Genomic DNA, 24057 nt, shown 5'->3' on the forward strand with positions numbered 1-24057 from the left:
TAATATTGAATCATCTTTGCATTCCTGAAAGAAACTCTATTTGATTGTGATGTTTTAGTCTTTTGATGCGCTGCTGAATTATGCTTGAAATACTTCATTTGGCATTTTTGTGTTGTTGTGGAACTGGTTAGTTGATATCAATATTATTTTGATTTATAAAAGGCGTTTTGAAGCTTTCCCTCTTCTGCTGTGCTCTGGAATAGCTTAAATAATAGTTACAATGTATTTTCCTAAATGTTTAGTAGAATTCCCATAAAACATGTCTGACCCTAGTGCTTTCTGGAAGATTCAGGTTTTCTTTACTTAAAAAAGAAAGAAGGACATAAAATCAATTTTATTTGACAAATAGAGTTCTAATTTTTTTTCTTTTGTAAAATTTCTTTTAACAGATGTGTTCAAAGGAATTAATAAATGTTCTGGAAGAAGCAGGTGAGTGAAATAAATTTTAATGTGACTGCATTTTGCTAAATACTCCCAATTATTTTTGATGCATTTTCTTTGAATTTGGGGTTGAAGCAGAGTCTTGTTCACTTTTCTCTAAGAATTATGCTTTTATTGTTGGAAATTTTGCTTCCCTGATGAGATCTTGGATTTGGCACTTCAGTAGCCAGAAAAAGCTACTGTTATCCTGTAATTAATAGAAAACCGCATGGCTATAGAATTTCCTGTGAAAACTCAACAACTACATTTTAGGGATTAGAAAGCTGGGTATAAAGGAGTTTTAATACGGCCTTAGCTTTAGCTCAAGATTTGAAGGTGATCACTCTTTCATTTTGCTATTTCAAGAAATATTTATGGAGAAAGATTTTCTAAGTCAGAATATATTAGTACAAAAAAATATATTGGTACAACTATTTTGTGTCTGAATGCAGAAGCTGTTACTATAGCTTTTACCCATTGTAATATTTCTAATAGTCTAGGTAACTCCACTAATTTATAATTTAGCTTACCCTTATTAGGGTAAGGTTTATGATAGAATATTATGGGTTTTATTCTTTAAATATTACAATTTAATTGGATATATTAATTTCAATATGTGTGCTTACCATTTGTTTTCTTTTTTTGAAGGGGAGGCTTGCAAGGGACAAGATAACTTCCCTACCTCTGGAAGTACACACGTAACTCCAGAACCTCAGAAAGAGCAACTTGAACCAACTTTTCAGAGTACTGGATCTAGAGCTTTTGATAAAATAACAGATACACAAGAAAAGAATACATCTCAGTTACCTCAGGATGAGAGAATTGTGTCTGATAAAAAAGAAAGAACTTGTGCTGCTTCTAAGTCTGAGCAAATGAATAACATTACATCATCTTCCAAAACCCCACTATCCAGGTATCATAAGAAAATCTTTATTGAATGTTCTCTCCCGATATTTCTCTCAGTGGATAAGTATAACCTACACAGAACAGGTGTAATATATGTATAAAGAGTAAGTCCAGTAGTAAGGATGGTGTTTTATAGTAGTGTCCCTTGGTCAGTAATGTGAAGGAATGGAGTGTCATCAAAGGAAATACAGTAATGTCGTACACTTTCATAGGACTGTTCCAGATAAATATATGTTCTATGTGACACTTAACTTTAAGTGCTGAATCTTTGACTTTTAGATAGAAAATGTTTAGAATTTGGTATTGCATACTTTCTTTTCCAGATTGTTCATGGTTATTATTTTGATAATTATTTATTCTACCATACAGTAGCTGCCAATTCAGATGTAGGTGGTCTGAAACAGATCTGACATCAGAAGTAGCTCTGGACATTGTTTTATTGAAGTCCCAAATAATGTGTGCATTTTTCTCTCTCGTGGCATAGCAGGGAGGTAAACCCTGGCTTTCTCCCTGTAAGAATTAAGTGTGAAATTTAAGCCCAAAGCCAGCTTCTCCCACATTATTTTCCTTATAATCTACAATTGAGTCTTCTGGGTTATGGATAATTATTGGCTTATCAGCAGCATGCAAATCCTTAACATGGAGATGGTGAGTTGGAGAGGGGAGGATATGTACTAGCCTCAACAAAAGGAAAGTGGGGAAGGTCATGTGTAGCTTGAAAAGGCCATATAAACCACAGAGTAAAGCTCAGCAGTATCTTTTCTGACTTTAGAGATGTGCTGAAATAGAATTGAAAATAGAGGGCAGCATCATGGGGGTTTGGGTTAAACATTGAGAAACAGTGTTCCAGAATAAGTTCAGCAAATTTTTTTTGTAAAAGATAATGTAGTATATATTTTAGGCTTATGTGGACCATATGTCTCTGTTGCAACTACTCAATTCTGCATTTGTAGCACAAAAGCAATCATATATGTAAACAGATAAGTATGCTGTGTTCTAGTAAAATTTATTTACAGAATCAGTTTTTGCATTTGGCCTATGGAGCCTAGCTTGCCCCTGCTCTAAGGCCTTCCTACTCAAAGTGTGGTCCTGGGACCAGCAGAAGGGACATCATTTGAGAACTCACTAGAAATATAGAAACTCAGGCCCCACTCCCCTACCAGTTCATTCGGAATCTTCATTTTAATAAGATCCTCAGGTGATTTGTATGTACTTTTAAGCTTGAGAAGTAATGCTCTAGAGTAAGCTTTGATCTTTGTCACAAGTGTATGTTATGGCATAGTGTTATCACATGTGCCATTTTGGCATTAATGGAAAGAAGTTTGTATTAAGAATGTTTTCCTGGATAGTCTTGAATATCTTTACATTTGTGTTTCTAGACCTGGCAGAAGACCCCTCGGATTTTTGTCTTTAATATGTTCAAAGAATAGTTTGGAGTCTGATGAACCTACTCAGGTTCATAGTAAGAAACGCCTAAAACCTCTTATACCTGTGTCAAGACAGAATTTGAAAAGATCTAATCCACTCAATGAAAGCCAGAAAAAAACTCAAGAATCCTCTGATCTGCTTCCATCTCTAAGTGTTGTTAATACTCAATCTACGAATATTGATAGTACAGCAACTCAGGTATGTGATAACTACTGTTTGTTTATTTGTATAGAATGGGTTGGATATTAGACTCAACTAGGAGAAATACGGCAAAAATGGGCCATTTTTCACATTCATAGGTTAAGTTCCTAGGAACAGAATTACTGGTCAAAAGGAATAATTATTCTTTTGACAGACAGGGCCTGATTGTCCTCCACGGAGATGATACCAGTTTCTGTTCTTATCAACAGTGTATGAGGGGACTTTTATCCTCACACTAGCATATTATCGATCTTGTTCACGTTTGACATTCTTCATAGTTTAATGGACACCTATGAGTGAGGTTGAACATCTCTTTATGTATTTCAGTCATTTATGCTTTTTCTGTGAACCATTTGTTCATATCATTTGATTTTTTTAAAAATTAGTTTTTTTCCATTATTGATTTTTAGAAACTCTTATAAAGAAAGCCTTTTGTGATATAGGTTGCAGTTTTTTTTTCCCTGTAGCATTTATCTTTTAATTTTTGTATATGGTGGTTTTCGCCATGCAGACCTTTTCTTTTATGCCTTCTGGCTCTCTTGTCATTTAAAAAGATACTCTCTCCTCCACTCTAGGATTATAAAAGCATTTTCCCATGGTATTTTGTAGTAGAGTTTTAAAAATGTTTTTACATCTAAGTTGACTGATCCATCTAGAATTTATTTTGGTGAAGAATAGGTCTGTTTTGTGTGCGTGAGATGGTTATACAGTTATCCAACATTGCTTATTGGCTAATCCAACTTTTTTTTTTTTTTTTTTTTTTTTTTCGGAAATACTGCTTTTATCAGATACTAAATTTCCATCCACATGTGTTGGGGATATTTCTAGTCTTCTATTCCGTTGATACATATGTGTATTCCTAAGTATGCTAATTTTTTATTGGATTGCTATGATTTGTGATGTTTCCTTATGTACTGGTCTGTTTCATGGATCCGTGTATTCTTATACTGGTCATTAAAATGTTTCTATTATAGATTTAATAATCTTATTTTTTTATATATATATTTTTCATGGAAATTAGGGTAATCATGTGTATACTGTAGTTAACCTAATCATGTCTAGTGTGTTTGTTGATTCTAATTTTATTATTATAACCAATGCTACAAATATTTATCTTACTTATTAAAACTTATCTGTTTAGGATTATTTATTTAACAGCATAGAAATGAAATTACTGGGTCAGTGAGTATAAACATATTTAAAGCTCTTAATATTGATTGCTATATTGCTTTTCAAACAAATATCAATTTGGGCTACCATTATCAATATATAAATGTTATATTGCATATTTATTTATTTTTTACCTTTTTAGGTTTCTTGTAATAGTCCCTTACCGAAAGAAGAGTGTAAAAGTAGCCAAAACCGGATACCTGAAGAGGAGCCAACCACAGTCGCTGAATATTTCTTTAGTGATATCTTTATTGAAGTGGATGAAACAGAATGAAAGTCTCCCTCCCCCCCCTTTTTTTTTAAGTCTAGGATTTCCAGAATCAACAAAGCAGTATTTAGAAAAAAGCATCACTGGCTATTTTTCTTTAGGTTGTTTTTGATATTTAATGGGCTTGATTTGAAGCTTTTATAATCAGTGAAAAACATTGCTGAGGTTCCTTTCATTCTGATTAATTCAGCATTTTGGAAGTACCAAGCAATTAAGACTGCTTTCCCAGACAGAAATAACAACTCTTGTTTACATGTTGACTCTTCTTGTGCTGAACATGCATGGACATCTTGAAATGTCATGGATAAATGTCTCTGTATAAATCACAGTACCGGCGTATTTGGAGGTGGATTGTATTTAACATTTGGTGGGCTTCTTTTGTGAAGGTTTTTTTTCCTCTTTGTTTAGGGTTTTTTGGTTTTGTTTTTTGTTTTTTGGGTTCGTTCTGGATGGTGAAAGCCTTTTCAGTTGCCTCTAAGTATATGAAAGCAAATTGTGAAACTCACTTTAGTATGGTAAATGTTAAAAGCTTTTCTATTATCTGCTATTTGACCGAAAAATGTGTATTTTTCTAATTCATGTTGATGTAACATTAGTCCTAATTGAAGAACTAGTATTTAAACTTAAACTTATTATTTATAAAGATAAAACATCAAAAAGCTTATTTATTTTTAAATTTTTTATTTAAAAGAATATTCATTTTTATTTTTACCCCTCAGATTATGGGTAAAGAAGGCATTAATAAATTTGTTTGTCTCCTTTCCCTCTTTAATTTTTAAGATATTTAAAGTGATATAACGAAAAGTGTTTGGATAGTGTATATGTTTTGAATACATTTTTTTCTTGTAGTTTAGCATATTGACTTTGTACTGTGAATTTTGTTTTTCTTATTTCTTGGACAATCTCAGGATTTGTATGGGAAAAACAAACCTTGACTTTATGAGGCAAATTTCCATACAAAACTCAATCTCTTTTACACACACATACACTCAAACACACACATTCCTTTTTTAAAAAACAATTTCTTGGTAGTTTTTTTTCCCCATTAAATTCTGCTTAAGGAACACCTAGGCCTTTATGCATTGAACATAATTGTGAAGTTAAAAACAGAAAAAAAGATAACAGTAAGACTTTATTAAGTCGGTGAATATCATCAGTATGAATTTAAGGGTTGGTTTTAATTTTAAGATTTTGTGATTTACTTAGGTAATTCTGTTATCTACCCATTTGGTGGTTTAAATTAAACTTCTCTAAGAGCAGATTTATCCTCTTATTTAAAAAGCTTCCTGGGTTGATAATACATTGGATCAGGAGTCAGAAACATTTTCTGCAAAATATTTTCAAGTTTATAGGCCAGATGCCCTCTATGGCAACTACTCAACTCTGCCATTTCAGTATGAAAATGGCTACAGATAATATTTAAATGATGCACATGGATGGATTGGGTTTTTAGTTTGACCTCTACATTAGACAGTTTTCTTATCTTAAGGTGCTGGTGTCATTACCTATGAGATATTTGTACTGAAGTTATGAGTTGTGCCTAACAGTTAAAAACCATGTTGATTGCATTATGAAATCAGTATTTCAATTAGGAAACTATTTTAGTGTTTAGATAATTATGTTTGTAAATTGAAAACAATGGTCAGTTTTCAGGTTCATCAGTAAAACAGGATATGGTTTGGCAAGTGTAACAGTAATTCTAATTTATTAAAACAATTGATATTAGAGCATTTCTTATTCATTGCTTTATAGTGAACTTTGTAGTTTAACTTTTTTTGTCATAAAGGAGATCTATAAATCTGAGTGGAAATTCTCTATAGGTGTGCATTTATTTATTTCATGTGATTAACATGTCACAAGAATCATGGAATAAATTATTCATTGCTATTTTAATGCCCTGTTTTTATAAATTTTAAAAATTTCTGAGAAGCTTCTCTCATTTAGTTAATGTTAGTTTGGGTGTTAAGTTGTCACAAACTATTTTATTCCCTGTATTATATTACTTTTTAACTCTGTTAATATCTGTCTCTTGTTCATCCACAATGAGTTAACTTTATGGAAGATGTTACTTACTGTAAAAAGGATAGTTTTATCTTTGGACATTCATTGTATTAGAGAATCAAGTCAGACAGCTCGGTTATTCTACTGTTAGATCCTTACAGCTACTCTTGGAAAAAGAAACTTAATCAGTGTATTTTCCTTACAAGGTGGACTTGTTCACACTTGTGTTTAATCGAATTCATGTAAAGATGATGTTGTGAAGAATTAGTATTTTATAAATCTTAAAGAAGATATAATTAAAGGCCTTTATTACTTTTTTTTTTTTTTTGACTTTTCCTCCTGAACAGTTACATCTTAGCAAGTGATCAACATTATGGTTTGTTTAAAAGCCTAATTGTTGGTAAATGGTTGAGACACAGATGAAAATATGAATATCCACTGTTTACCACCATGTTCTTTGAAATAGAATGACCATGTATACTGTCTTGCCTGAAGAAGTCTTTGACAAAAAAGCAATATCTGTCATTGTAAATTTTCTTGTTCTAAAGAAAACAGTTATGTCCTATAGATATATATTATGTAAATAAAAGTTATTTTATATTTTTCCTGTTGTGTCCTTTTTCTTTTCAAATGACTTAATAAAGATATTAATATTTAGTTAATGAAAAATAGTTTCACAAATACAGCTTACACTTTCTTCCTTCTGTTGCCAGAGAATAGGTTCTTGTCTCGTTCAGAAAAGAATTCAAGAGCGAGGTGTAGTAAAATGAAAGTAAGTTTATTCAGGGAGATAGACATTCCATAGACAGAGTGCAGGCCATCTCTAAAGGGGAGAGGGAGAGCGACCGTGAGGTGCAGAGTTGTTAGTTTTTATGGGCTTGGTAATTTCATGTGCTAACAAGTAGGATTATTCCAACTACTTTGGGGAAAGGGCAGGGATATCCAGAAATGAGCTCCCCACCACACACCCACTTTCTGACCTTTTATGATCAGCCTAGGAACTGTCATGGCACCCATCATGTGGGTGTGCCATGAGGCTCAATGTCTACTGGAAGTTGAATCTTCCACAATCTTGGTTCTACCCAGTTTGTCCCATCCTAAGTTGCTGTGCCATTCCTTCAGTGGTTGTGCCCTGCCCCCTTTCCTCCTTTCTCACTTCCATGAAAATACTGTATAACTGGAAGAATTAATCTTTTTTCTCATATGCATGCTGTGAAGGATATTTTTTGATTTTGCAAGAATAAAGAATACACTTTCCCCCACATTTGGGACATATGTAGAGTTGCTTATTTTTTTGTTTGTTTACTAACTCCTTATACAATGAATTTTTACACATAAGAAGTTAATCTTTCACTCTTTTTCCCACTTTGTTTTCTCTGTACAGAAAGACAGATGGGAAACTTTAGTTATGGATATACTATGATCCTGGACTTCTCAAGTGGATATTGGCAAAATCTCAATCAAAAAATTCAGCTGAGAGAAATATTTGTGGAAATTTTTCTAAATGGTAGTCTAGCCATTTCTCCGGATAGAAAAAATTTTGGTCTTGGATTTTGTCAGCTCATCCAAGAGCCTAGTATGTGGGGTACATTATTTAGTCTGCTCATGTTTAGGGACATTAAGTGAAATAGTCCCAAAGGCCTAAAAAAATAGTTGTTTTTACTGTAATGATGTTGTAGACTTTATTATATCATCCAGTATCCTACTTACGAAAATCTATAGGAGATACTTCTCTTTGGCCTCAGTGCCAGGAATAATTGGACTTCTGTTCAGATGGTCTGACTTTCTATACATGAGCTGTGTCAGTCTTTGTGTTTTCTCTTGCAATGTAAAGTTAAATCTGCCAACTTGTAGCAAGGTCAAGTTATTTATATCTCATATTTTGTGTACTAAATGAGACAGGAGGGAAGGTGGTAGGGCACAACCATTAAAAGAATGACACAACAGTTGGCACCAAGATGGTGGAAGATTCAACTCCCAGTAGACCTTAAGCTTCAATACACACTCATTAAAATACAATAGCATGCTAAATGGTGCCATAACAGTTTCACAGGTGCCGGAACAGTTTCAAGGCTGACCATAAAAGTTCAAAGGGTGGGTGATGGCCGAGTTCCTGGGACTCCCATCCTCTTCCCCAAAGTAGCTGGGCTAATCCTCCCACCTGTTAGCATATGAAGTTACCAAGCCCATAAAAACTAACCCCCGCACCTCGCACCTCGTGGTCACTCTCTTGCCTTTGGAGATGACCTGCACTCTATGTAGTGTATCTACTTTTACCTTAAACTAAACACCACCATGCCTCGTGGCATCTCTGGCCTTCTGAGACGGCCTGCACTCTGTGGAGTATGTATCTCTCTGAATAAATCTACCTGCACTCTTCTATGGCTTGCCCTTGAACTCGTGAAGCTAAGGACCCTGACTTGGCGAGGCACATCCTAGGATCTCCACCAAGACCTGGGACACAACCATCCTCTCTTGCCCCATTTTCCTGTATCAATGGTATTCTGCATAATAATGTGCCCCCACACTTTCCTGTCCCCATTCACGCTGCTGGGCATTTATGGGCCTTTAATAAGAACATTTCCTTCGGAAAATGTTCTTGCATTATTGCTTTGATAATTCCTCTTTCATTTTCACCGTTCTCATATCTGGAATTCCTATTAATCAGATTTTTCAACCTACTTTACTGGTTCCCTAAGTTATCTTTGCTCTTTTCCACTTCTTCCTTCCCTTCCTATCTACCTTCTCATTTTTTGTTTTGTTCCCCTTTTTGGGGGGGAGGGGGAGAGAGTGTCTCAATTTTTACTTCTATTGGAGAAAATTCAAATGTCCATTCCTTTTTAGAAGTGACTTTGTTAGTCACAAAATTCATAGAAGAAAATTATAACAAATTTGCAGAATCAAGTTACAGAATATGTCATTCTTTGACTAAATTCATAATCTTAAGTCAACAGTTTTCTACAATGAACATTTTTAAAGCATAATTTTCATTTAATAAAGTACACTAATATTTTTTTTTCAAGAGCCAAGTTTTTTTATTTGATCATTTCTTACATTTGAAGTACTTGATGACATCCTTGGCCTGAGACTCTTTGCCATAGTCCTTAACCACCACACAACTGCAACCAACCACTTTATGGGGTTTTCCCTCTCTGTCAGTTTTACAGAGGCCTACCCATTCCCATAGTTTCTTGTTGTCATCAACCTTAATTAGGTTGGTTTGCTGCTCAGCACAAAGGGCCTCCACCAACTTGACATACAAAGGCTCATCACAGTTGGATGCAGGCACACAAAGATGGGCTTGGCGCTTGTCTAAGGCTTTGGGAGCTTCATGAATTCTACATATTAGGCCATCGTGGATGAAGGCGGTCTTCAGCACCTCTTTGCAGAGCAGTAATGACATCCATTACACCTGCAGCAGCAGTGCCTGCCTCGGCCATGGTGGTGGGTCACGGGTGGAGCAGAATCTTGAATGCACCAGCCTCCGCCTCCGCAGGACTCCGCGGTGGCAGGGAAAGAGTAAAGTACACTGATCTGAAGTGTTCAGTTTGGATACTGACAATGCACACACCTGTGTAACCACCCCACAAAATAAATATACATTCCCAGCATCTCTGGAAATTCCTTTAGACCCTTCCCCACTGTCACCCACAGAGATTAGTTTTGCCTGATCCTGAACTATGTGTGTGTTTGTGTGTGTATATATAGACACACTTTATATTACATATTCTTTTGTATCTGGTTACTTTTGCTCAACATATTTTGGGGATTCATCCGCTTTTTTAGCATGCTAGTAGTTTCCAGTTGTTGCTGAGTTGTACTCCATTTTATGTGTATACCACATTATATAAATATACCATAATTACCCATCCACTTTTCTACTGGTTGTTTCCAAATTTTGGCTCTTTGGAATAAAGCTACTATAAATATTCTTGTATAAATCTTTTTGTAGACATGCTTTTATTTCTCTTGTGTCAATACCTAGGAGAGGCACATCTTTTCTTAGATTTATTTCTAAGATATTCTCTGATATCTTTATAAAGGATGTTTTTAAATGCTTATTTTTACATGTATATTTACTGTTGGAACAGAAAAACAGTTGATTTTTGTATTGTAATTAAGATTTTAGGGGGAGGATGTAGTTCAGTGGTAGGGTATGTGCTTAGCACACATGAGGTCCTGGGTTCAAGCCCTACTACCGCCAATAAAAAGAAATATATATATATATATATATTTATATTTATATATGTATGTGTGTATATCTATATCTATATTTATGTATGTGTGTATACACACACAAACCAACCTAATTACCTCCCCCCAAAAAAAGAATTAAAAAAAAAACATTCTTAAAGATTTTAACAAATGTATTTTCTATAACATCCATTCAGTCTTAAGTTTTCAAACTAGCCCTTGGAGCTATTAAAGCAAGACTTTTAATACTATAGGAATGCTATTTGTTCTTAGCAAACAGACTTAGAAACTCAGTTATAATGATAAGATAAACAGGATAAATACAGACAAGTAAAATTTTAAGTATGTCTAACATTAAATAGGTATAAAATGAAATTGATCAATGTAGTGCGCAACATTAATAGAATGAAGGGAAAAAACCCCACATGATCATCTCAACTGATGCAGAATAAGCAGATGACAAAATTTAACACTCTTTCCTGATAAAAACACTCAACAAACTAGGAAGAGAAGGCTTAACATCATAAAAGCTACATATGAAAAACTCACAGCAGATGTCATACTCACTACTGAAAGACTGAAAGATTTTCCTGTAAGATCAGGAACAACACAAGTTTCCACTTTCACCACTTCAATTCAATATAATACTTCAAGTTCTAACTGGAGCAATTAAGTAAGAATGAGAAATAGAAGGCATTTAAATTGGGATGGAAGAAGTAAAATTATCTCTGTTCATAGATGATTTATTACATGTAGAAAGTCCTAAAGATTACACACACACACACACACAGTTTTTCAGAATTAATAAATGAATTCAGCAAAGTAGCAGTATACAAAGTTCACACACAAAAATCAGTTGTATTTCTACACACTAATAACGAACAAGCTGAAAAGGAAATTACAAAAACTATTCCATTTAAATAGCACCAAAAAGAACAAAATAGGAATTAACCAAGGAGGTGAAAGATTTGCACAATTAAAACTAAAAAATTATTGCTGAAAGGAATTAAAGACATAAATAAATGGAAACATACCCTATGTTCATAGATTGGAAGACTTAATAGTGTCAAGATATCACTAGTACCCAACGTGATCAACAGATTCAGTGCAGCCCCTACTAAAATCCTGACACTTTTTGCAGAAATAGAAAAAACCAGACTTAAAATTAATATGAAATCTCAAGGGGCCCTACATAGCCAAGAAAATCTTGAAAAAAAAGAACATGGCTGGAAGATTCACACTTTATGACTTCAAAGCTTAGGACAAAGCTACAGTAACCAAAATTGTGTGCTACTGGCATAAGGAGACATACAGACCAATGGAACAGAATAAAAAGTCCAGAAATAAACCATTGTATATGAAATAATTTTTGACAAGGGTGTCAAGACTATTCAGTGGGGAAAGGACAGTCTTATCAACAAATGGCCTTGGAAAAACTGGATATCTACATAGAAAAGAATGAAGCCAGACCTTTATCTAACACCATATACGAAAAATTAACTCAAAATAAACCTCAAACTTGAATGGACTAAATAAGATTAATTTTTTTCTCATTGTCCAGAGGATGAGATTATGAGGAAGCTCAGATTTGTTATAGGCAAAGTTTTAAAAGTACATTTAAATTGTAATTTATCACTATTAGAATTTTTTTTGTTTACTTGCTTATAATCTGTTACAAAAGAAGGCACTTTGCCTGTTGTCCACTGTATCCCCAGAGCCAGAATAGCACCTGACATGAAACACTAAATATTTGTTGAAAGAATGAATAAATATCTCCTTTAAGAGTTTAATTTCTGAGGGAAGCTTAATAAGCCTGTTCAGTGTCCAGCTCTCATATGAGGATAAGCTTTTCAAGTCCCAGAATACCCTTTCTATCAGCTGGGGAAGAAGAAAACAGCACACAGAGAAAGAACTAAGACCGACCCCAAAGGAACTTAGCCTCAGCTCTGCAGCGCTGCGTCGCGGGAGGCGGGGCGACCACAAGAGGGTCGCCCCGCCTCGGGACCCTGCAACCCTCCTGGGCTCGCGATGGGACAGGCCTCGCGGGGCTGCGCCTCTGCCCCTTATTGGCTGAGTTCAGAGGGGCGTAGTGCTGGCCGACCAATCACGGGCGGCGTGAGCAGGCACGTGCTGAGGCTGGCGTGAGAATCCGGGAGGTTTCGGGCGGGTTAGGGCTGCAAGGATGGTAGCTGCTGAGCTGTAGCCCGAAGCGTGGGAGTCGGAGGGGACCGGCACAGGCCGCTCTCTCGCACTCCTTCCTCCCTCTGTGCCCGCTGCCATGTTGGCCGCTCTGAGGTTAGCGCTGCGTCCGTGCGCCCGCGCCGCCATCCCCGCGCTGCGCGCCTATCATGGGGACTCCGTGGCCACGCTGGGCACCCAGGCGGACTCGAGCTCTGCGGTCTACCAGGTAGGCTGGGTGAGCGGCCTGGGTCTGGAGGACCCAGCCCGAGTCAGTGATTTCTCTTCCGCCTATCCACCAGTGCCGGACCGACGGGACAAGGCGCTGGCCGGACTGGGGAGCAGGTGGAGGGTGGGCACACTTTTACAACAGCTGCTCTCTTCTCTGGATCCCCAGTCACGATTCTGGGACGCACTAGAGGGTTTGAAAAAGAAAACAATTAGAAATCAGATACATTTTAGTTCACTTTTAGCACTGGCGCTCTACTTTGTATGTTTAAAATCACTGGTTCTCAAAACCTGGCCTAGCAGTGTCATCTGGGAGGCTGCCTTAAGCCTCACCTTTTCAGTCTTGGGGGGGGGGTCCTGGTGTTTGCATTGTTAATGAAGTTGGAAGGAGAGGAGGATCTTGGTGGCCGTCAACTTTGGGAACCACTGGCCTAACACAGCTAACCCTGGGTTGTGCTTACCAGACTTTAAATAGTTGGTAATGTTAATAGAAAATAGTTATCTTTAAATGGACTTTCTTGCAATTGTGAAGTATCACAAAGTCAAAGAACAACTCCTCGTTTGAGAACTATCAGAGCTGGAAATTTTCAGTCTGTTCCATGGTTTCTAAGCTTGTGAAAATAGTTTGTGTAGTCTTGTCTCCCATCCTCTTCCCTGAACCTGGCCAGTTCTTACCCAACACAAGATCCAACTCACTTGTTACTTTCTAACTGCAGTTTTCTACAACCACTTTTTTAAGCTTTAGGCACCACTTACTACAGTGCACTGCTTTCTTGTCCATCTCCCCCACAAAATTCTGATTCCATTCCTACACATCTATACCAAATACCTAAAATAGTGCCTAGACCACAGTAACCAGTGTTTCTGAATTAAACATTCTCTTCTGATCCCAGAAAATCTATAGACTTTTGGAAGCCTCTCATTGGATACTGTTTCTGCTTCAGCCTGCTGATTTTCTTTCAATCTCCTGTTTTCCCAAAGGCAGGAATTATATAAAATGTTTTTTCTCTGAAAGTCATTTTCACAATTTAAATGTTATTTGCACAAGCTTAGAAACTATTTGGAGTCTTTTGTGTTCCCATACAAATTTTAGAATTATTTGTCCTTGTTCTGTGAAAAATGCTGTTGGTATTTTGATAGGGATTTCATTGACTCTGTAGATTGCCTTGGGTAATATGGTCATTTTAACAATATTTCTTCCAGTTTACTTGGGGAGCTTGTAGTGTGTTTAATGCCCAGGCTACACACACAACCAATGACATCTGACTCTCTGGGGCGGGGGGAGAGGGGGTGGGTAGGACCAGTCATCAGTATTTATTTTTATGTTTAAAAGCTTCCCAGTGATTCCAATGTCTAGCAAGGTTGGGAAACACTATTCTTAGCAAATTCCTCGACCATGTGCCCAGCAGGTTCTCTGCCTTAGGATGCAGGGCTTGGTGAGCTTAGAACGGCAATAATCACAGGGCTGGCAGGTGCTGTCCAGGGGTTGGGATCCCCCTATTCCAGGGCAGAGATTCCCTAACAGTGTGTTGCTTATCTCTTCTTTTTTTTTTTCTGGACTTTGCAGAGCAAAAAAGTGTAGCAGAAACCATGACCTCAGGAGTGCTCAGAGTTGGAGAAAATAGGAAATAATGGAGCTATACTGTAAAGAGTGTTAATTCATCTAATTTTGAACAGCTGGAAAGCTGCTTAACATTATGTCACATAAAAGGAATTAAGTCACCTGAGATGTTTGTAACATTATGGGGAAGAAAGTGTGTTTGTGGGATAAACTCTGAATTTTCCAAAATAACTACCTACTTCTGTATTGTTCTAAATCAGTGTGCTGATCAGATAAAATTTAAAGAACAAAGGTGAAAAGTTAGTCCCTCTACCCTTTTTCCACTTCTCAGTGTTTATATTTGCTTATATACTTCTCTAGAAGATTTGTAAACATATGCAAACAGAGTTTTGTTCCTTTTTGAACATAAAGTAGGATCCATTTTCTCCCTGGGCTTTGTTTTTAAGTGTAATTTGTCAGTAAGTAAAAGCTAGTATTTTGGCATTGGTTGGAATCCTCTCAGGAAAGTGACTGATGGGACAGAAGGTGGCATTCTAACCCTCTGAGAACTTATCTTTCTTCGCAGAGGAGAACAGAGATCAGTTCGGTTCAGTAGATGTGTAAGGAAGAACATTGTAAAATGAGTAGGAGTAGCCAGACATGGTGTTAGAGATGAGCTGGACCAAGAATTAGGTTTTAGAAGAGGGGTAAGATTTGACTAGGTGGACCAGACAGGGATGGTGGTAATGAGGGAGAGCTTGAGCAAAGATAGAGAGGCAGGAATTAGTTAATCTTTTTTACATAATGGAGTTGGCCCAGTGTGGAGGCCACATGGAATTGGTATATAATGATGTTCTTCTTAACCCTTATTTTGGTAAAAAGATAATTGCTTTCCAATAACCATCTCCCTCTTTTTTTCTTTCTTTGCTTTTAGGAAAACTACAAACAGATGAAAGCACTAGTAAATCAACTCCATGAGCGAGCACAGAAAATAAGACTAGGTAAGCACTCATTTATTCTTCAGTTTATGCTTTTAGTTAAGATGTTCCTTTATAATTATTGGTTTTAGAAAAAAACAGTAGCATTAAGCTTTTCACTCTTCAAGACTGTGCATTTACTATTGGTGGAAATGTAAACTGGCTCAGCCACTGTGGAAAACAGTATGGAAGTTCCTTAAAAAACTAAAAATAGAGTTTCCATATGATCCAGCAATCCCACTCCTTGGCATATATCTAGAAAAGATGAAAGCTCTAATTCAAAAACATGCACCCCAATGTTCATAATAACACTATTTATAATTGCCAACACATGGAAACAACTCATATGCCCAACCATGGACTATTGGTTTAAGAATGGCAGATGGACAGAGAGATCATCTAAAGTTGTCTGTTCATTTGTATAGGTAGAAGGGAAGAAGTAAGCTCGGTATTTTGAGCTTTGTAGAATTTTGAGAGTGGACTGATTTGTTCCTCTAATAGTTAAATAACTTGGGTCTAGTTACTTAATCCTTGTAAATTTGCAGTACCTCATTCATAACTTGAGACTTAGGAGCGGGTCTGTGAATTATAGGCATTGTTTACATCAAGCGCACATTTCTGTCTTCTTCTGACTTAATAGATTAATCAAAATTAATTGATAAGGCCCCAAAATAAACCCGTTTGGAGTATCTTGATCTCTCTCTCTTTTTTTTTTACTATAGCAGGTTAGTGTCAAAATCAATTAAATCCTCTGAAAGCTACCATGACCTGAACAAACATAGAACTCAGTGTGGGACCAGCTGAAGCAGAGATCTCATTCAGATGGCGGTGACTACTCTTGTTTTATGAGGGTGTAAGGGAGAAAAAAGAGAAAAAAAAAGAAGCCTCCTTCACTTTATATAGCTCCTTCTAGCTTAGATATTTGTAATAAATGAAGAATATTATTTTGAAAATAGCTGTATTTGGTCTCTATGGTTTCAAGTCACAGTAATCTATATCAAACTTGTTTAATCCATAAGGTGACATTTGGTGCTTTTTGTAACCAAACCATAGAAAGGCAGTGCTTACTGGGTCCGAGGGCCCCGATCCTTCCAGGACTCACTGTCTTTGCCCACCTTCTCTCATCTCAGGATGTGTCTCTGTGTGTGGACCGCATTCTCTTCTGGCTTCTCTGAGGTGGGGAAGTAGGTTATTGACAGTCCAGGGATTATATGCTCTTACAGTTTACGATCTGAAGGAAAGATCTAGTTATTCTTTCATCTCCAATTTGGAAAACTTTGATGTGCTCACTTGGGTCCCATGTTCACTCCTTGGCCCAGTCACTGTGTCCAGGGGTGTGGTACTTAACCTGACCCATGCGCACTAGGGCTCGAGGATCCTGTGGCTGGCAGCTCCTGGAACTTCGTGATGGTGGCAGTACTGTTTTCAGGAAAAGAGGAAAGGAAAGCAAGCAGTCAAAAGGCAAAGAATGTCAATTATACTGTCCCCAGACCACCCTATTTTCTCTCTAGTGAGAGGGGCTGTGTAAGTAGGAGGATGTCTTGTGAAAACAGTGGTGGTGGACATTTGTCATTCTTTTTGAGCAGTTACCTTTTTGCGGGGTGGGGAACGGGTAGGTTGTTAGGTTTGTTTGTTTGTTTATTTATTATGGAGGCACTGGGGGTTGAATCCAGGACCTCATGCATGTGCTCTAACACTAGAGCTATTTCCTCCCCCCAACCAGGTACCTCTTGAAGCTCTGTTCTCGTGTGAGGAAGTGGTGATAAAAAATGACATGAGTTTTTGTCTATTAGGTATGATTTGAGAGGCAAAATATTCTGCTGGTAGTCTTTTCAGAAAGTTGACTGGAATCATACTCTTGCAGCCATTCTGTAATAAGGCATTGTCTCCTGAAAAAGAACCAAAAGCCTTGCTGAAATGAAAGTATATTTTGTTAGGGAGTGGTATTGATGAAATGATTATTCCCTTTGGATATTAAGATGACTGGGTTTGAATAAGAGAGGTGGTTGAGTCCTTTAGCACTGAGCACCTGTGGGGATGGTGGGTTCTGCTCATATGACAGTTTGGTAAAGGAAAAGAGTGGACTGAGCAGGGCTCCTTGGGGAGTGAAACCAGGAAAGGACAGCCTTCTTGGCAGTGTTGCCTAGAATTGGTCCTGTTATGCCAGGAAAATGGGTGTTACACAAGCACATATAATTTAAAAGTAATATAAACTTGTATAATATATATAACAGAAATTTTGGAAAGTATAGAAAAGTATAAAGAAGAAACAAACAAAAAAATCACCCATCAGTAATCTCTCTAAATATACACTTTTGATGCAGTTCTAGTGAGTCTCATAATAACACTAACAACAAAATGTGTGTATGTGTGTTTGTGTGGTTTTTGTTTGGAGGATTTTGTGCACTTCGCTCTGGGTATTTTCTTCGATTTTGTGAATGCCCGTAAGGTTAGCTCAGTAATTGTGTTGATCAGGAGCTGGTAATTTTCAGAAAGAGGAAGGGGCATTGTTTCAGATTGCTTTGGAAGTTAACCCTTGTCGTTTTCATTTGAGAGAACTTGCAATAAATAAAAGACTGATGATGGATGGACTCTTGCTTGTCCTCCTTTTTGTCTTTTCCTTCCTTCCTGCCTCACTGCTACCTTTGTTTCAGGTTTCTTCTGAGGGCACTGTCTTTGCTCTCCCTCTGGTTCCTGTTAGAGCATATAAGATTGCTTGAGGAGTGGTTTAGTCACTTCTGTAGGCGGGACAAGGATGATCCCAGCTGTGTTACTCATGGTAGCCAGAACCGAGTACTTTAACACAAGTTAATTGAAGGGCTGTTAGTGTTTTGATAGATTCAGCAGTGCTGATAGATACAGCAGTTTTTCTAAAACTGGGTAGTAACTTTATTGATACAGAAAAGCAAATTGTTTTGGTGGTTGGAACAGGGGTCTTTTAATGACCTTAAGATAAGGCTTATGTGGTTTTTTGAAAGCATTTTAAAATGGATGTTAAACTCCATGCATATAGTTCTAGCAATGCATATAGCACCATTGAAGTGACCACAGCTGGACACTTGTGCTGTGCATGCAGAGGCAGACAGCCGTGTTGTTCGACTGCCCCCTGGCGACAGTAATGGAAAGACGCTATAAACTGTAAAATGCCTCCTGATTTTCAGGAATGTTAAAATGTGAACAAAATGTGTGTGTCTCAGAATCAGTGCAATATGATAGATGAGACTGAAGGAAAACATCAGGCTTGTCTGGCTCTGAGTCTGGGAGTTGAAAAAATTAATGCAAAATCTTTAAGAGTAATCCTTGGAAAACTAAGGCACTGTGTCATGCTGTCTTTTCGTGGTGGTGCACATATCCTAGGCCAAGTTTAAATGCCGAGGAGCTGAATTCATGATCTGAGAATCTGCATCGTATTTTTCCTAATAAAACCAGAATTTTCCAGGTGCTCTAAATAGCAAGCTCTAGTCAGATTTAAGAAAAATGTTGTTCTAAGTACTTAAAAGAAAATAAATATATTTTATCACTTCTTTTTCATCCCACCCTCCCCTGCCGCTCTTTTCCCTGCTAGCCCCTTAGTGGACACATTTCACCTGATTCTCCAGAGATCCTCATTCAAGCCTGGCTTTCTTTCATTGCCTTAGCTTCATTTTTCTGTAATAGTTATATTTAAACAACTTTAATAAGGTTTAAATGACATACAGTAAACTGCATTATTTAAAGTGTACAATTTGATGAGCTTTGACATATGTATACCTCCATGAAACTGTCGCCACAGTCAAGATAATGAACGTGTCACTCTTGGAAGTTTCTTCTGCTTCTGTGTCACCCTCCTGTCCTCCCTCTCTACTACCTCTAAACAACCTCAGTAGGGAACTCTGAATTCCCTGTGGTTAGGAGAAGAGAGAAAAGCTGTTTGACTTAATTCACACTGTCTTGTAAGTCTTTCCCTCCCAGGATTATTTTCATTTTAAAAGATTGGATGTATGATATGATTTTCTTGGTTACTTTAAGGCAGATTTAATCTTAAAAATATGCTTTTCACCTCTTTAGAAAAAAAACCAAAATCCCCTTAGATAACAGGAGAGAGTACTGATTTGAAAATAAGGTTGTGCCACTTGGTAGCTTTTTTGAAATCAGTATGAACTTACTAAGAAAACAAAGAAATAGCTTTCTCAAATAGCTGAACATTCTGGTAGGTAAGGAGTCCACTAAGGTGAAATTCTTGGGCAACAGTGAAGATGAAGGTATTAAGGTACAATCTGATCCCCTTTTCTGATGTGTTACCTTGGTTTGCTAAGAGCAGGTTATAGTCTCCAGGTACTGAGCCGGCTGCTCTCAGACTGGGTGAGGTTTGGTGCACCCCTCACCTCAAGCAGCCTCCTCGGGGCTCCTCAGCAGACTTTTCCATTCCTGTAATTGTCTGGAGCAACATGAGGAAACGCTGAAGACGGTCTGTGAGTCGGGATACTAACAAAAAGGGCCTTTTAAATTGCTATGCAAGGTGTTGAGCTCTTGCCTGTTTGAGGGTCTAAAATGTTATAGGTCACTAAATGGAACCTTTAGCTAAGTTTTGCTGTGATTATCATGGAAGTTATTTCTAAAATAATGTTGTTGCCTGGTACAAATGAAGTTAGGAATTTTTTTAAGTTTCACATAGCATATGGTACAGTGCTAGATTTTTATAGGTCTTTAGTAAATGTGGTAGAGATGAGGCAAGGCATGTATTTGCAATGCATGAGATGCAGAGAAAATACTATACTATTTCCTTAGGTAATTACTGCTGAACTTAGAGAATGTGTGATATACTGTGGGATCAGGGAAAGATTGATTTTAAAAAATGCTGGTTTGGATGATCTGAAAAATTAGCTGTTTTTCAAGGATGTGTTTAACTTTTACAAAGTACTCTATTTTGGACTAAGTGTTTTATGTTTTTCTGGGGTCAAGTTAATGGAGACCTTGTAGTGTATCCATTTAATCTAATAACGTTTTTTCTCTCAGGAGGTGGTGAGAAAGCCCGGGCACGTCACGTATCAAGAGGAAAACTGTTACCTAGAGAAAGAGTCGACTGTCTTCTAGACCCAGGGTTGGTACATACCTAAGTGCTGGCTCAGGGTGTTCCCTAGTCCATGGTACTTTCTTAGATAGTTTTGTAAATAAATGATTTTAAATTCCGGTTTGTATTGTAAAATTCAACTACAAATGTTTATTGCGAGGCGACTATGTGTCAGGTGAGGTTTTAGGTGGTAGTGAGACTTCAGCAAACAAAACAGACAAAGATCCTTGCCCTGCTGGAGTATACATTGTAGCAAGAGGAGATAGAAAATAAATGATAAGTGTCATAAATTTTATGTTACATAATATGTGTTAAAAGGTGATAAATGTCATGGGGGGAGAAAGAAGGTAGACCTGGGTATGAGAGAGAAAGGTGAAGGTCAAGTTGCAGTTTTAAATGAGTGGTTAGAATAGGCAGCCTCATTGAGGGGGTGACATTTGAGCTGCGATTGGAAGGAGTGAAGAGTGTTGGCCCTGTCAGTGCCTGGGGAGAGAGTGTTGCAGGCAGAGGGAGTGGCCAGCGCACAGGTTCTGAGGTGGGAGAGTGTCACACATGCTGATAAGCTCAAGGAGCCAGGAGGGACTGAAGAAGTCGCAGAAGAAGGGGGCAAATTTCATAGGGCCTCGTGGGCCAGTGTAAGAGTTTTGGCATTTACTTTGAAAGAAATGGGAAGACCTTGTAGGATTTGAAACAGGAGACTGTTAACAATCTATCTGACTTATGTTTTAGAAGAGTTATTCTGGCTGCTGTCTTGTGAGTAGACTGTGGGCAGCAAGGGTGGAAGCACCAAGACCAGTCAGAGAGAAAGAAATGAAGACGCAGAAGCATTGTTTCTTAAAACATGCACACACACTCCCAGCCTGGAGATAAACACTATTAACACCTAGTGTGTATCCTTCTACACTTTTGTTATGCACCTGTGTGTCAGACACATTTTTTTTTAAAGAAAAATGGAATCATACTACATGTGGTGTTTTTTTTTTTAACTTATTTATTTTGTTGTTGTTCAGGGGGGAGGTAATTAGGTTTATTGATTGATTTAAATGGAGGTACTGGGGATTGAACCCAGGACCTCGAGCATGCTAAGCCTGCACTCACTCTACCACTTGAGCTATACCCTCCCCTCCTTATGTGGTGTTTTATAACCCCCTTTTTCCCCACTTAATGTATCTTGAACATTTAAGTAAGAGAGAGAGAATAAGTGGTTAAGAGCCTGGCCCCTTATTAAAGAACTTATTAAAACCCAGTTCTACCATTTACTAGTAGTTGTGGGAACTTAGACAACTGACCTAATCTCTGTGTTTCAGTTTCCTCATCAGTCAGTGGGGATCATAATAGGATCCATTTCAGAAGGTAGTTCTGAGGAGTAACTGAGTTAGTGTTTCTGAAGCTCCTAGGATAGGGGCTGACATGCAATAAGGTGCTATTCTCTTTCTATCTTAATAAACACATCTGTACAACAGCTTTAAAAATAAGTCCCTAGTGTGCCTTTGTATGGCTATCCTGTATAAATCCCCAAAGTGGTCATGCTGGATTTTGTTTTAGATCCTTTTCTTTTTGTAGACTTTATGTACAACATGTGTATTTGAAATCTTACCCCATTAAAGAAAAAGTCTCTTCCTTTTCCTCACGTAACTGTTGAAATATGATTTTTTAAAAATGACATTAATTCAGGCAGCATCCTTTCTTCTCTTCAGGTCTCCATTCCTGGAATTATCCCAGTTTGCAGGTTATCAGTTGTATGGTGATGAGGAGGTCCCAGCAGGTGGCATTATTACAGGCATTGGGAGAGTGTCAGGGTGAGTATTCTGCCTACGGCCAACCACATGGGTCAGGAAGAGGGCCGGCGATGAGGCACGAGCAGCCAGCACCCACTGCTTTGTGTGTGAGCAGGCAAGTGTTACGCTAGTGGTATTATTTAGGACTGAGGCTTCCTAACCAGGCGGGTGTTGCATTCATCCGTGGAGATTTAGGGGCAGACATTAAAGGGAAAACCCCTAGCAGTGACTGGGGGACCCAGTCCAGACCGACATGCTTAATCAGTATGTGTAGTTTTCCAAGATTGTGCAGGTGATCTGTTGCACATCTAGAGTGAAAACCACTGTGCTAGAGGAGTAGTTTCTACATGTGGTCCCTAGGGAGCATCAGCATCACCTGAGAACTTGTTAGAAATGTCAATTATCAGGTCTTCCCAAGAAGTACTGAATCAAATTCTGGGTGTGGGGCCCTGAAATCAGTGTTTCAACAAGCTCTCTAAGTTCTTGAAAGCTAATGTTTGAGAACCACTGTAGACTTAGGGACTCTAGATTGCTAGATGTGGCATTTATTTGTATATATGTACGTATGACCTTGCAGTTACCATGCCAGGTACTGTAGTAAACACTTCCCACTGACTGCTTGTCTCAGTCGTCTCCACAGGTCTGTGAGAAGGGGTACTGTTATAGCCACCTCCATTCTGCAGACAAGGAAACTGGCTTAGAGAGTTAAATAACTTGCCCAAGGTCAAACCACTGGCAAAACTCGGCTTTGAGGTTAAGCAGGTGGACCCTGAGCCTGATGCAGTTGCATTTGAGTCAGAGTCTAGTTTATGATGCGTGTTCCTCCACCTTCTCCCCATGGTCTGTGCCCTCAGGGGAGGTGCGACTTCCGGCCATTCACCATGGTTGCTTCTTGCTTGCTTCCTTCCTTAACGCCCAAACCTACCCCATGGCTCTTTGCCACTTGTACTTTGCGTAACGTTCACCCAGTGTGGAGACGTTTCTTTCCTTGGAATCTTAGAGGACACTTAAAAATAAACTTTAAAAAAATGATAATGCAGAATTAAACTAAATTTATAGATCATAATGAAGGAAGAGAGTTATGCTTAATTATACCTCCAGGCATAATGACTGTCAACATGTTGGAACATGCTCTTCTACTTTTCCTATGATATACTAATTTTTTCGTATTGTTTATGCTTTTATACCTTTTATTATTTTCTGGCTTCATGCCTTGTTCTCAGTTTATCAAGTTCTTGATTTGGAAGGAGATTGAATTACACTTGAAAATGGTACAGGTTCAGGAGTCATCATCCTCAGTGAGAATCTTGGCTCCAGCATTTTGTAGCACTTTGACCTTTAGCAGATTGCTTTGACCTCTCAGTACCTTGTCTGTAAAATACGATTCATTATAAAATGGAATAATAATAGTAGCTATTGGAGAGGATTGTGAGATTAGATGAGAAGATTAAATGAGTCAAGTGAAATGTTTAGGATAGTGCTAGCATGTAGTAACAAGTTAATAAATGATGCCTGTTAAAAACTACCATTTCCAGCATATAGTAGGAATTACTGGATAAGAGAGTGATGAGAGTTATACAAAAAGCCAGAATCAGAGGGGAGAAACATTCACCCCAAATCCTATCATCTAACTTATCAAACATCTTATTTTCTGTTTCTCTCAACTTATTGACCATATCCTCCAGTCCTTCTGGAAATCTTGTTGGTCCTACTCAGAA

General features: G+C 37.7%; 2 protein-coding genes and 1 pseudogene across 7 annotated transcripts in view; 2 read left to right on the plus strand and 1 right to left on the minus strand.

The window, feature by feature from the left end:
* Window positions 1-6999, plus strand: part of BDP1 (BDP1 general transcription factor IIIB subunit) — a 67719-nt gene extending 60720 nt beyond the window's left edge. For 4 of the 6 annotated variants that reach the window (XM_074359393.1, XM_074359398.1, XM_074359399.1 and 1 more), the window contains 4 exons: window positions 390-429; window positions 1069-1333; window positions 2706-2952; window positions 4268-6999. In XM_074359393.1, coding sequence (XP_074215494.1) covers window positions 390-429; window positions 1069-1333; window positions 2706-2952; window positions 4268-4399 — 684 coding nt within the window. In that variant the 3' untranslated portion in view covers window positions 4400-6999. Of the gene's footprint in view, window positions 1-389; window positions 430-1068; window positions 1334-2705; window positions 2953-4267 lie in introns of those variants that run through there. The other 2 variants (XR_012504744.1, XR_012504743.1) reach the window with 2 other exon arrangements.
* Window positions 7000-9410: 2411 nt separating this feature from the next.
* LOC141575236 (small ribosomal subunit protein eS12-like) lies at window positions 9411-11372 on the minus strand (annotated as a pseudogene).
* A 1336-nt stretch (window positions 11373-12708) lies between these two features.
* The window catches only part of MCCC2 (methylcrotonyl-CoA carboxylase subunit 2), a 58978-nt gene continuing 47629 nt past the window's right edge, over window positions 12709-24057 (plus strand). Inside the window, exons 1-4 of the mRNA XM_010949314.3 lie at window positions 12709-12995; window positions 15469-15535; window positions 20507-20591; window positions 22259-22360. Coding sequence (XP_010947616.2) covers window positions 12867-12995; window positions 15469-15535; window positions 20507-20591; window positions 22259-22360 — 383 coding nt within the window. The 5' untranslated portion in view covers window positions 12709-12866. The remainder of the gene's footprint in view (window positions 12996-15468; window positions 15536-20506; window positions 20592-22258; window positions 22361-24057) is intronic.

The sequence above is a fragment of the Camelus bactrianus genome, chromosome 3, assembly GCF_048773025.1.
Source record: "Camelus bactrianus isolate YW-2024 breed Bactrian camel chromosome 3, ASM4877302v1, whole genome shotgun sequence".
Lineage (NCBI taxonomy): Eukaryota > Metazoa > Chordata > Mammalia > Artiodactyla > Camelidae > Camelus > Camelus bactrianus.